The following is a 12,966-nucleotide window of genomic DNA, read 5'->3' as shown; positions in this document are numbered from 1 at the left end:
AAGTGCCGTAATAGCTCGTTCCCAACCATCGGAAACACAACTAGCGTACTCTCAGGGGTGTCTTTGGGTGACCAAAAGCCGAGCGTTCTCTTGTCTGAGATGCGACGCTTGGGTGGAGCAGGATGCACAGACAACGTTCTTTCTAATCTTTGGCTGAGAGCCCTTCCCAATACTGCTCGTTCCATAATCGCTGCTATGTCAACTGCTACGTTAGATGATCAAGCTAAAGTTGCAAAAGTTGCAAAATTTCGGAAGCTCCTCGCGAACAGATCTCTGCAGTAACATTACCATTATCATCTTCAACATCGTCACTCAAACAACGCATAGAAGCCCTATTAAGACGTCTTGATAAAGTTCTGTCTGGAAACATTCGCGGGCGAGATCGACACAATAGTCGTCCACGTACTCGTTCATTTAATCGCCGAGATGGAACCCCAGCGAGAAGCAAGACACCTCGTCGCTGGATCGGTCGGTTTCACTACCGCCACGGTGCACAAGCTCGGAAATGTGAGAAGGTAAAAGGGGATAATCCGAATGTCAAATGTATTTTTTTCGACGGAAATGTCGAGGTGAACACCCGACCAAACGAAAATTAAATCATAGTAGCAGTAATAACGATCAAGACGCAATAAGCAGCAAACACACACTTCACCAGAATACCAGCAGCAGCCTGAACCATTCCGCAAACGTCCAACGAATTCACATTCACGATCTGAAGACGTCTAATCGATATCTTATCGACACCGGAGCAGACGTCTATGTTATCCTACCGTCATCAAAAGAACGTTTCACACCAATATTGTCACACCAACTTTTCGCCGCGAACGGTACCCGAAAACAAACATTCGGTACCAAGCGCCTTACGGTTGATCTCGGCCTGTGAAGATCATTTGTATGGGTATTTGTCATCGCTGACGTAAAATCACCGATCATCCGAGCCGATTTTCTCAAGCACTATGATCTGCTCGTAGACCCTCGGAGAAACAAGCTTATAGATAATACCACCCGATTAGAAGTCGTTAACATCAACGCAACATCGGAACCGTCCATCACCACATTCAACGTAAATTCACCTTTCGCTGAAATTCTCGCTGAGTACCAAGAGTACCTGAGTACCATCAAATACCGGTAGCCCCGGAGGATGTTCCAAAGATAGCCATCACGACCCCATTTGGTCTTTTTGAGTTTAAATATATGACGTGCGGACTGCGAAATGCAGGACAAACACTGCAAATACACTTGCATGCCATAGTAGGTGATCTTGATTTTGTGTACCCGTACATAGACGACCTGTGTATAGCATCAGATAGTGTCGACCAACAAAAATGTTATCTTCGTACGGTATTTGATCGACTGAGGCAAAATGGCCTCGTCATCAATGCTTCTAAATGCCAAATAGGTCAACCTATCGTAGAATTCCTCGGTCTGGCATCACTGCTTTGTGTGGACTTCTGTTTTTTCTACAGTCCTGTTTATTTACGTTTTTACGTGTTTTTTTACCCCGTTTGTTCTCGCCCATAAGCTTACGAAGCTTCTCTATCGGTCCTGTGCTGTATCTGTGTTTTTGTATATCGCACCGTAGTGCCGTTGTGATATAGTATCACTTTCCGCGAGTGTTGTGTTTTTGTTTGGTTTTACTAATCAACAAAAGCGTACTACTATCCACGCCGATTTTTTCGTCCGAAGCGACATCTGCCGTGAAAGATTTATACTACAAAGCTTGCATCTTGGTATAAATCACGAATAAGCTCGGTGGTCATCTAACTGTCGGCGCATCACATCTAAGTTACGCGATCTTTTATAGAAAACTAAGGTGTTTTTTGCTGCCTGAGAATGGCAAAGAGATGCGAAGTGAACCCTTGCTTTACAGCATCTGCTCGTAGCAGCAGAATCGCATGCTGGAAATGCGATAAGCCATACCCTCTTAAGTGCGCCGGTGTCTCGGGCAATCAGTACAAAATTATCCGAGATTGTCCCGGTGCAGAATGGATGTGTTCACACTGTCGCAACTCCAAAGCTATCGTAGACCAACATTCGCTAGCGTTATCTCAAATGAACGAACGTCTCTCGTCCATCATCCGGCTAATCAATGCACAGATCGATGCGACCCGCTCCCTCTGTCGTGCATACGGCCAAAATCTACCACGCTCCAGCTGCTGTAATCACCTCGGACCACGATCAAATGTACAACATGACTCGCGTAATTTCGAGGAAGAAATTAACAACATGCAGCTTGAATGTTTGATTCATTCCTCGTCGACCGCCCTGCTAATGTTAACGCTGGCAAGCGTAATAGAACGAGCAGCAGTTCTCCTGCTCATTTAGCACCTTCCATGATTAGAAAGAGGATCAGGGCTGAGGCTTCTGTCGACACATCGATCAACGTAAATCCGACCCTTCCCGCATTGAACGGCAGACATCCACCTGCCGGTGCCCGATTTACTTCTATACACAAGAAGCTTTCCAGTTCAGCTCCTGAACTATTTTCTTCTTGTGCAAAAAACATCACACATAGTACCCAGAACAATAAATCAGTTTTGCCGATTTTATCAACTGTCAATGCGCCACCGCCAATTGTTACAACCAACGTGTATGACAAGAGATCTGCCAACGACGTTCGACGTGAATTTAACGGTGTTATTTCATCAGAGTCACCACTGCCTAGCAACATTTATAACCAACGTGCGGTGGCTTCAACGAGCTCGGCTGTTCCAGTATTTAACACACAACTACCCACGTCAATACGTCAGCATATCTTATCGAGCGACCACCACCCTACACCTAAATCAACGAGAACTCAAGGTAATGCTGGCACGAAAGCTGCACATAGCATAAGAACTGTAAACATCGATCGCCGTGCTGAGGACCAATTGGTATGGGTCTATCTGACAGCCTTCCATCCAACTACTTCGGAGAGCCAGATCGCCGCACTGGTCAGCGAGTGCCTTGAGCTGCCGGACGTGTCACCGAAAGTGATAAAATTGGTTCCAAAAGGGACGGACCTCAATTCGCTCCGGTTCGTATCCTTCAAAGTAGGCATCGATGACGGGCACAGAGAAAAGGCTCTCTCTACCAATTCATGGCCAGTGAACGTTCGTTTTCGTGAATTCGAGGAGAATCGATCAAAAAACGGGGTTCAAGTTGTCAGGCTATCTTCAACGGCACACTCGAACAAGAAACCACCGAATCCATCTGTCATAACGGAGCCCTTAGACAGGGCTGCTTAGAAACATCGGCATCATTTTCACTAGGACGCATGCTCAAAAGCACTTTGGGAACCTCTTCTAACCCCGTAACAGTCGTGTCATCAACATCGTCAAAGTATCAATACCATACATGCTGCCGTCTCAGTCGTCCTGGACCTGTTTACGGAGGCTCGGAAGGGGTCTCCCAGTCGGCACTTCAAGGCAAATACGCGTGTATTGGTGTCTGTTCTGCCCCTGATGCTTTTCAAAATTGCAGCTCCACGTTAAGCTATAGACCATCGGTTTGCCGTGTTGCTTTCGAAATCAGTCAACGCCCTTCTGACGACGCAAGATCCTCAACCTCCCCAGCTGAACCCAGTTATTCTTACTCACTGCAAACGGTTGTGGATACACCAGGACGCAATGTGTACTGTGCTTCGGAAGCCCTGGATCCACCCGACCCAGTCGAGCGATTTGCTGGTTCCTGCAGTCGAAGTCGTCCTGGCCCTGCGGTCGAGGCTGGTGAAAGGGTTTTCCAGCCTGTGTTGACAGGCAAGTATCTTATTATTCACGACGCTCCTTCTCTTGATGCTTCGTCGAATTGCAGCGGAATACCACAGGTCATTGGCGGAATCTCTATTCCCAACGTCGCTGATGCCAACGGTTCAACTGTCCTCCTGTATTACCAAAACCTTGGCGGAATTAACACCTCGTTAGCGAAGTACGCGACTGCTTGCAGCGATGGCTGCTACGACATCTACGCGTTTACTGAAACATGGCTCAATGACAACACAATTTCAAGCCAGCTCTTCGATAGTAATTACGCCGTTTTCCGACAAGATCGATCACCCTCCAACAGCAACAAAAGGTCTGGTGGCGGAGTGTTGTTGGCTATTCGTTCTCGCTATAAGTCACTGTTACTATCCCCTCCCGAAAGCCTGACGGTTGAGCAATTGTGGGTGTCGATCGAAGCGGGCGACTCAACGCTTTTCATCTGTGTGGTGTATATTCCTCCGGATCGTGTAACCGACAATATTCTTATCGAAAAGCACTTGTCGTCGCTCGACTGGATTATCTCTCTTATGGGCGTGAAGGACAGTTTGACAATCCTTGGAGATTTCAACTTGCGTGATGTGAGATGGGAGCAGAACACCCATGATTTTTATTTCTCTACATCTGACTCATCGACTGGACTCGCATCCCGTAATCTGTTGGATGCTTATCGCACTTCAAGACTCGGACAAAAGAGCGGAGTTATGAATCGTAACAACCGTATGCTTGACCTCTGCTTTGTGAGTGAGGAAATGTGTTCCAGTTGCTCCGTAATACCAGCTCCTGCTCCGCTAGTGAAAAGTTGCATACATCATCCCCCGTTGCTGGTCAGCATTGATATTTGCGTACAATGTGATTACAAAGACACGACAGAGAGCATATACTACAACTTCGACAAAGCCAACTTCGACGAGATGAACAATTTCCTCTCAAACGTTAATTGGGATGAAGAATTGGCCAATCGCGACGTCAACGACGCAGCATCAACGGTATCGTGCATCATAATCTATGCCATTGATCAATTTGTACCAAAGCGAACTAACCGTGTACCTCTTAAACCTGCATGGTCGAACTCGAAGCTTAAGCGTTTGAAGAAACGGAAAAGGGCAGCTCTTCGGGAACATGCCAAACTTCATACCGAATCCACGAAAACGCGTTATTCCAAGGCTAATTCGGACTACAGGCGGTTGAACGATCAACTACATCAAGCGCACCTAAGACAGCTCCAACGTCATCTGAAATCCAACCCTAAGAGGTTCTGGCAACACGTGAATAGTCAAAGGAAGGAAACAGGCCTCCCCTCAACCATGACTAACGGTGTAGTGAACGCTGCAACCATTCCAGATATTGCAGAATTATTTCGTAAACAGTTTAGCAGCGTTTTCAGTAACGAACGAACAAACAGCCAGGACGTAGCAGCTGCATCTCGCAACGTTCCTTTCTCATCCTTCTCAAGTGGTCCGTTTGCTATTACGAGAGAAATGGTTATCTCAGCCGGGAGTCAACTGAAAAGTTCGAGGGGTTCCGGTCCTGATGGTATTCCGTCCTTGGTCCTGAAACGCTGCTTGATTGCTCTAGCAACACCTCTAGCCAATACTTTCAATCTCTCCCTGAGGTCGGGTGACTTCCCATCCTGCTGGAAGGAATCTTACGTTTTTCCGATTCACAAAAAGGGTTGCAAAAGGACTGTATCGAACTATCGTGGAATAGCCGCTTTAAGTGCTACGTCGAAACTTCTCGAGCTAATTATTCTCGAAGAATTGGTTCAAAACTTCGCTCACTGCATTTCGATGGACCAGCATGGTTACATGTCCAAGCGCTCAACGACTACCAATTTAGTACAGTTCACTTCCTACATCATCCGTGAAATTGAGCAAGGCCATCAAGTAGATGCTATATATACAGACCTCTCTGCAGCATTCGATAAAATGAATCACGACATTGCTTTGGCTAAGTATGACAGGTTAGGTGTTCAGAACGACCTGCTTGCTTGGCTTTCTTCTTATTTGACTGGTCGAAGCATGTCTGTCAAAATTGCGGACTATGTTGCTCCTTCCTTCCCCGTGACATCTGGCGTTCCTCAAGGCAGCCATCTAGGGCCATTCCTGTTTCTGCTGTATATGAATGACGTCAACTACATTCTGAAATGCCGCAAGTCGTCGTACGCCGACGACCTCAAGTTGTATCTCGGGATACGGAAACCAAGCGATGCTGTTTTTCTACAGCTGCAATTAGAAGCTTTCGCCGAGTGGTGCCAACTAAACCGCATGTCACTCAATGCATCGAAATGCTCTATAATTTCATTCGGTAGACAACGTGCATTGATTCAACACAACTATGTTCTATCGGGGATAAGCTTGAAACGGGAATCGACGGTCAAGGATCTTGGATTACTACTTGATTCCAAGCTTACATTCAAGGACCACGTCGCCTACGTGGTGTCGAAAGCTTCATCTCAACTCGGGTTCATGTTCCGCTTCGCCAAAGAATTCAAGGATATATATTGCCTTAAGGCTTTGTACTGTTCTTTGGTTCGACCAATACTGGAATATTCGGCTGTAGTGTGGTGCCCATACTACCAAAACGAGGTGAACCGCATCGAAGCAATCCAACGAAAGTTTATCCGTTTCGCTCTGAGGCATCTTCCTTGGAATGACGTCCACAACTTGCCCAGCTACAAAAGTCGTTGCATGTTAATACACTTGGAATCACTTGAGGCGAGACGTAACATCACGATGGCATGCTTCATTGGTGACCTGCTTCAAGGTAACATCGACTGTACTTCGCTGTTAAGCTGTCTTAACATAAACATCCGCCGCCGTAATTTACGCTCTCACGTTTTCTTATGCGTCCATCCCTCGCGAACAAATTATGGATTTAACGAGCCCATGCGAAGGATGTGCCGTGTCTTCAACAGATACTACGATGTGTTTGACTTTAATGTTTCACGTTGTAGAAATAAGAGTTGTTTCCGTAGAGTTTTTAATTAATATGTGTGGTGTCGTAATTTTCATGTCATTGGGATAACCATTGTATCTGTTGGTAAATGAATAAATATAAATATACATGGTCATCAAGTAACGCCCGAGGGAATAAAGCCAAAGCCGAGCAAAGTCCAAGCAATTCTGGATTTTCCGAAGCCGACATTCGCAAAACAAACGAAGAGATTTCTCGGTACAGTTAATTTCTACATACGTTTCATTCCGCGCGCTGCAGAAAACCATCAAATTCTACAAAGAATGATCGAAGGTAATGTTCGTAACGACACAAAAGTTCTCGTATGGGATGAGGTTTCGAGCGAGGCCTTTGTGCGATGTAAACAATATTTAGTAAACGCTGTCCTTCTCGCTCACCCTTCACCAGAAGCCAAACTTGCCTTGGACGTCGATGTATCGAACACAGCCATAGGAGCGGTTCTTCACCAAATAACGAACGATGGACCACAGCCTCTCGCATTTTTCTCTCGTAAGCTGAGTGAGAGTCAACAAAAAGCCAGTACATACGACAGGGAACTGATAGCTATTTACGAAGCCGTCAAACACTTTCGAGATACACTACAAGCACGAGACTTTTGTGTGTATACCGAGAAGGCTAGTCCAACACAACAACGCAAACTCAGTTTTATTAGTGAGTATATTACAGACATTCGGCATGTATCTGCCGAAGACAATAAAGTCGCCGACATGCTTAGTCGTATCAACTCTATTACCACTAATGTGATAGATTACGATCGTATGACCGAGCTCCAGAAATCGGATCCCGAACTGAAAAGATTTTTGGAGAGTCCCCCAATCAACACCTCAGTAAAGTTAAAATTACTAAAATCACCCGTAGTTTGTTTGCCTCTATATTGCGATGTATCCACGGAGGCTATTCGACCTTTCGTCCCGAAAGAGTTTCAACGGAGTGTTATAGAAAAAATTCACAGTACTTCGCACCCCAGAATTCGCGCCATATATAGATATTTATATAGTGGATATAAATGGTAAGTCCACTACCATCTCGATCGATCGCCTAAAAGCAGCATTCACACAAACAGACGAGCCACGCATCCAAGACCAACAAACCAGGATTATAGAAGAGCCGAGCACCTATCAAACACGCTCGGGCCGTCATGTAAGAATCCCTCGTAGATATTAGTGATCTAAGGGGAAAGTAGTGTGGCGTACCTCACACATCGTTTCTACGATTATATAACCATTATTATATAACACATTTGGGTACTTTCGCCTTAGCGTCACCGGAAACGAAATACAATAGATAGCAATTACTTAACCGGGCATACGTATGCCGTCCGACGCTCGCTAACGCTCGGTCGGACCTAACTAAAGGACCGTCTCCTATGTTTCAAACTAACCGGGCAATCGATGGAACACAGGTTTGTTTGCGAAAGGCCGCCGCTTCCGACGGCGGGTCGGTGGCCGACTCGGATTGCGCCACCTCGGTGGCTTAGAGCCGCCTCTGTTCCTTACCCTAGATTGATGGGGACTACATCCCCATTACGTTGACCCCAGAATAAATTTAATTAAGAAAAACCAATTCATAATGAAAATTGCGCTCCGGTGGCGTTTAACCTTAAATACCCCAAATCCCAAATACGCATTTTCGTAGCACTAAAAAATGACAAAACACTGCTTATAACAAGGCAACAACAATACAAATAATATTTGAATGCCAGTGCGAACAATAAAAATGATATCTATTATATTTCGGCTCCGGTGACGCTAATACGAAAGTATCCACATTTGTATTACCCACATACAACAATCATGCATATCGAATGTTATATATATTGCAAACCCTAATGTAAACATATTTTAGTTCTGATAAAACATCCAAACCGTACGGTCTATATTTCTTACAATCCGAAGAATATTCATATTCCGCTAACGCGTTCCCGTATTATGTGGGATAGAAGTACCCCACAGACTTGAAACTTCTTCTGTGCATTCAACACTATCAATAGTTCGCTTGCATAGCATATAACTCAAAGACATTTTATCTCTCGAATGAAGTGATAATCATGTCACTACGTTCAGCCCACAAGGATATATTGACGCTCAAAATCTTGTACGAATTCCCCGGAATATGCATTCCATTAATTGAGAATTGATTCAGATTCAACATCAAACAAATTATCACTAATCCAACAATAGTGCCACAGATATAACCCATTTGCTGTTTTATGAAAAAATAATACAATTCACGCGTTATCTTTGAAAAGGATCTATCCACATTGATCGATTCTCTTCATCGTCATTCTCTTTCGTTAATAACTCAACGGTAAAAACGGTAAGAGAATCGTTCAAGGCTGATAGGTCTTCTCCAAAAGTTACGCGAGAATTTGTCAGGAAATGGACATTTACAGCTACAAATAACGATTGGTACCAGATCGACCTTCTATCACTTTAACTCCGTTTTGATTCATGGCAAAACAGAAATACATCATCGATGACATGAACTGTTGGAATATATCGCGAATCGTTATATTGATTGATATACAGCATTTGGGTGAACACGATTAACATGCAATCCGCGTGGCGATAACATAAAATATTGCCCAACAATGACATAGGACATTTGATGTTGATTATAAATCAGATCGGTTGAATGGCTTCCATCATTAAACAGACTCCAATATGTGTTCTGAAGTTGTTTTTTTTTTCGCTTTGAACAACGCGTTTTGAATGAATACCATACAGCGCCACGCTTTGAGCAAGTGCTCAAACAATAGCTTTAAGTTACTACAAAAACTCCCCATTTCGAACATTTACATGCCCTTCACAATCGTTTGAAAACGTTGCATAATAATGAGTGCACGTATTTTTCTCTCTGTTTCCTTTTCCAGCACAACAGGTGCAGTATCACAATAACACACTGTGCATGTTGCATCCTACAGCGCAGCTCCCACTTCCGACCATGAGGAGAAACGACTACGAGTGCATCATCACCACCACCACCACCCACTCGGCCGCCCGTCGCCGTAATCCAACAGGTGCAGAGAAAAAATGTGTCATCTTTTGTGACAAAATCAACATCGACGCTGCACATAGAACAACATAAAATAGCATTCAAGTGATACGTGCCGTGCCGGAACAAAAGGCGAGAAGGCAGCGGTGTAAATCCTCTCGCTCCCACACGGCCGTGAATAAAAGTCTGCCGGATTGTGTAAACACAAACGAAACCAGATGACAATTCCAATACATACATGTCCTCGGGATGTCCCAGCAACAGCCGTGTGAACATTGAATTCTATGCTTCCGAGCAAAGGGCCTCATGGGAACGCATGGTTCCCCAGGAAGGCAGAAGGAGCAAACAAAGCATTTTACCTGTTCCGAATAATAATAAATGCACAAGCGGCTAGGTGCAGTAAAAACGGTTCCACACGCTGATGAAGTTTTATCTATGAGCTTCACAATACACTCCCGAACGCTGGGTTGAGAATGAAAGACATCGTTCTTTAATACAAAACGAGCCACGGCTATAATATTCGTCCTTTGACGCACTAAGCGACAACGGAAAGTGAACATTGAGAAAACGGGGGGATATAAATGAAAAGCTGGGTGCCAGCGAAGGAATATGGCTGGAAGAAACTTAATAAGCAACGGATGCTGCTGCTGCTGTAATCAGAGGCAATTACTAGCTGTGATACTTATTTTTACTATCGCCATGGGAGCACCCTATTCCGGTAAGAACCATTCAATTAAACTAAGACCACAACCGTATTGAATACGAAACGGTGCAAATATTTCAATTCGCTGTCACGTTTTGTTTAACGATTTTTTTTCATCTCAGCAGACACCAGCTCGATGTCGGCTAATTACTTAGCCTCCACTGCACCGCAGGGCTTTTTCGCCACCAGAAACAATACAAAGGTCACAGCACAAAAAGGTGGCACCGCATTGCTCCCGTGCACCGTTCTAACGCAAACTGCAGCCTTGGTATGCCACCCGGACTGGTAATTGAAAGTTGTATATTGTACTAACGTAAATATTCCTACCAACAACAGGTATCCTGGATCCGGCGGCGCGATTTCCAGCTGCTCACCGTTGGCCTGTCCACGTACAGCAGTGATGATCGCTTCCTGGTGCAGCACATTCGCCACATGGGTCACTGGGCGCTGAGTATCAAGACTGTCCGAGAGGAGGACGAGGGTCTTTACGAGTGCCAACTGTCAGTGCATCCTGTACAATCAGTATTTATCGAGCTAAAAGTTGTAGGTAAGGATGATACTGGAATGTTATTGAATTAACTGGGTGAATTTTCGACCAGCATCAATTCACTTTCGTCGAGACAATAGATCCATTTCATTAGGAAAATGGGATCTTTATTATTTGTGAACGGGTTAAATTGCTCAGTTATCACTGATACTGCAAAAAAAAACTGTCCACATTAAATTATTCGTTCATAGAAAACTTCGTCAGCTAAAATCTTAGTCATAAAATTAAAAAAAAATCGGCTGTTTGGAAAACACAGCTTTTACGCGAAGAATACAGCTTCTCTTAAATTATGCTAGTTTTGTTTGCTTGTTTAATGTGTCTTGGCATCGAGTTGAACACATTTATTCCTTGAAATGCAATGAATTTTGCGAAGCACCTCATTCATTGATGTTCTTTATTCATTCGTGTTTCTAGTGTAAGGCGTCGTGCACAAATTACGTAACGCGAGTGGTGGAGGGGAGGAGAATCAAGGTTGCGTTACTTAATGTGACATAGGGGAGAGGGGGAGGGATATCCATGATCGTTACGTAACAAAATTCCATTTTTATTCCTAAACTAGCTGACCCGACGAACTTCGTCCCACCCAAAATAGATTTTTTGATTTGAATACTTTCAAACATCCACGTTTTCTTACTAAGTGAACGTTAGTGAGTCCAATCACTGAACTCTTCATTGATTGATTACCCTTTGACCCTTTACAATTTCCTTTTACTATAAATTGTCTAGTACTTCTACAAAAACGTCCTTAAAATATGGAATTATTTTCAGACGCAATTCTCGTTCAAGATTCATCAAGCATTTGGAAATAACATGTTCCTCCGTTGCATGGAATACATGTTTGATACAGAAAATATTACAAAATAAAGACAGCTCAAATCGGACCATTCCTTCCTCGGGTTTAGGTCACACCAACACATTTGGCCTTCCATTTTTGTTTATATAGATAGAAGATATAGGAATGCGTCATTCCGTCTGAAAATCCTTTTCCACTTTCGAACAAAAATCAATTTCGTTAGCGCCAACATCAAATGGACTAACAACGCTTAGCTAATTGTAGAACATATGGGAAATCAATTTTCCGAATTTTCCGATTTTTCTCTCCGCTATATTGATCTACGGGAAGAGACGAATACAACGAAATATAGATGACTCAAATTGAACTATTCCTTCCTTGGGTTTTGCGCTTACCATACATTTGGCCTTCCATTTTTATTTATAGATATAAGATATGGATATGCGTTATTTCGCCTGAAAATCCATTTCCACTTACGAACAAAGATCAATTTCGATAGCGCAAATATCGAATGGACTAACAACGCTTATTATGGTGTAATTTTCGATCATGTGGAATTCAATTTTCCGAATTTTCCGACCTTCCTTCAGTATTTTCCCAAAATTTTTCGGTTTTTCTCTCCACTATATTGATCTACGGGAAGAGACGAATACAACAAAATACAATTTTCCGAATTTTCCTACCGAAAACGAATACAACAAAATACAATTTTCCGAATTTTCCTACCTTCCTTCAGAGTTTTCTGAAAATTTTCCGGTTTTTCCCTCCACTATATTGACCTACGGGAAGAGACGAATTGAACAAAATAAAGCAGGCTAAAATCGGACCATCCCTTCGGGTTTTCCGCTTACCAACAGATTTTGCCTTACATTTTTATTTATATAGATAATATAATCATATATTTCCTAAGTTGCATTAGGGTGACCATGAAATAGCCGTTTTTTGCTATAACTTTTATATTTCAAATTCTACATCAACATCACATCGAACTGTTTTCACATATGAGAATTCAATTTTCCGAATTTTCCGATTTTTCTCTCCGCTATATTGATCTACGGGAAGAGACGAATACAACGAAATATAGATGACTCAAATTGTACCATTCCTTCCTTGGGTTCTGCGCTTACCAACACATTTGGCCTTCCATTTATATTTTTTATTTATAAATAAATTCACGCCCCTATATGCTTGAGCAGCTAGCTTCGATTCTGGGACC

General features: G+C 43.5%; 1 protein-coding gene across 5 annotated transcripts in view; it reads left to right on the top strand.

The window, feature by feature from the left end:
* LOC129775254 (uncharacterized) overlaps positions 1-12,966 on the top strand; it is a 225,104-nt gene that overhangs the window by 173,902 nt on the left and 38,236 nt on the right. For 4 of the 5 annotated variants that reach the window (XM_055779739.1, XM_055779737.1, XM_055779736.1 and 1 more), the window contains 3 exons: positions 9,586-10,425; positions 10,533-10,678; positions 10,747-10,957. In XM_055779739.1, the coding sequence (XP_055635714.1) occupies positions 10,317-10,425; positions 10,533-10,678; positions 10,747-10,957 (466 nt within the window). In that variant the 5' untranslated portion in view covers positions 9,586-10,316. The remainder of the gene's footprint in view (positions 1-9,585; positions 10,426-10,532; positions 10,679-10,746; positions 10,958-12,966) is intronic. The other variant, XM_055779740.1, reaches the window with a different exon arrangement.

Source organism: Toxorhynchites rutilus, chromosome 3 (genome assembly GCF_029784135.1).
Source record: "Toxorhynchites rutilus septentrionalis strain SRP chromosome 3, ASM2978413v1, whole genome shotgun sequence".
NCBI lineage: Eukaryota > Metazoa > Arthropoda > Insecta > Diptera > Culicidae > Toxorhynchites > Toxorhynchites rutilus.
The sequence above is the reverse complement of the archived record's forward strand: the minus strand, read 5'-3'. Positions and strand labels throughout refer to the sequence as shown.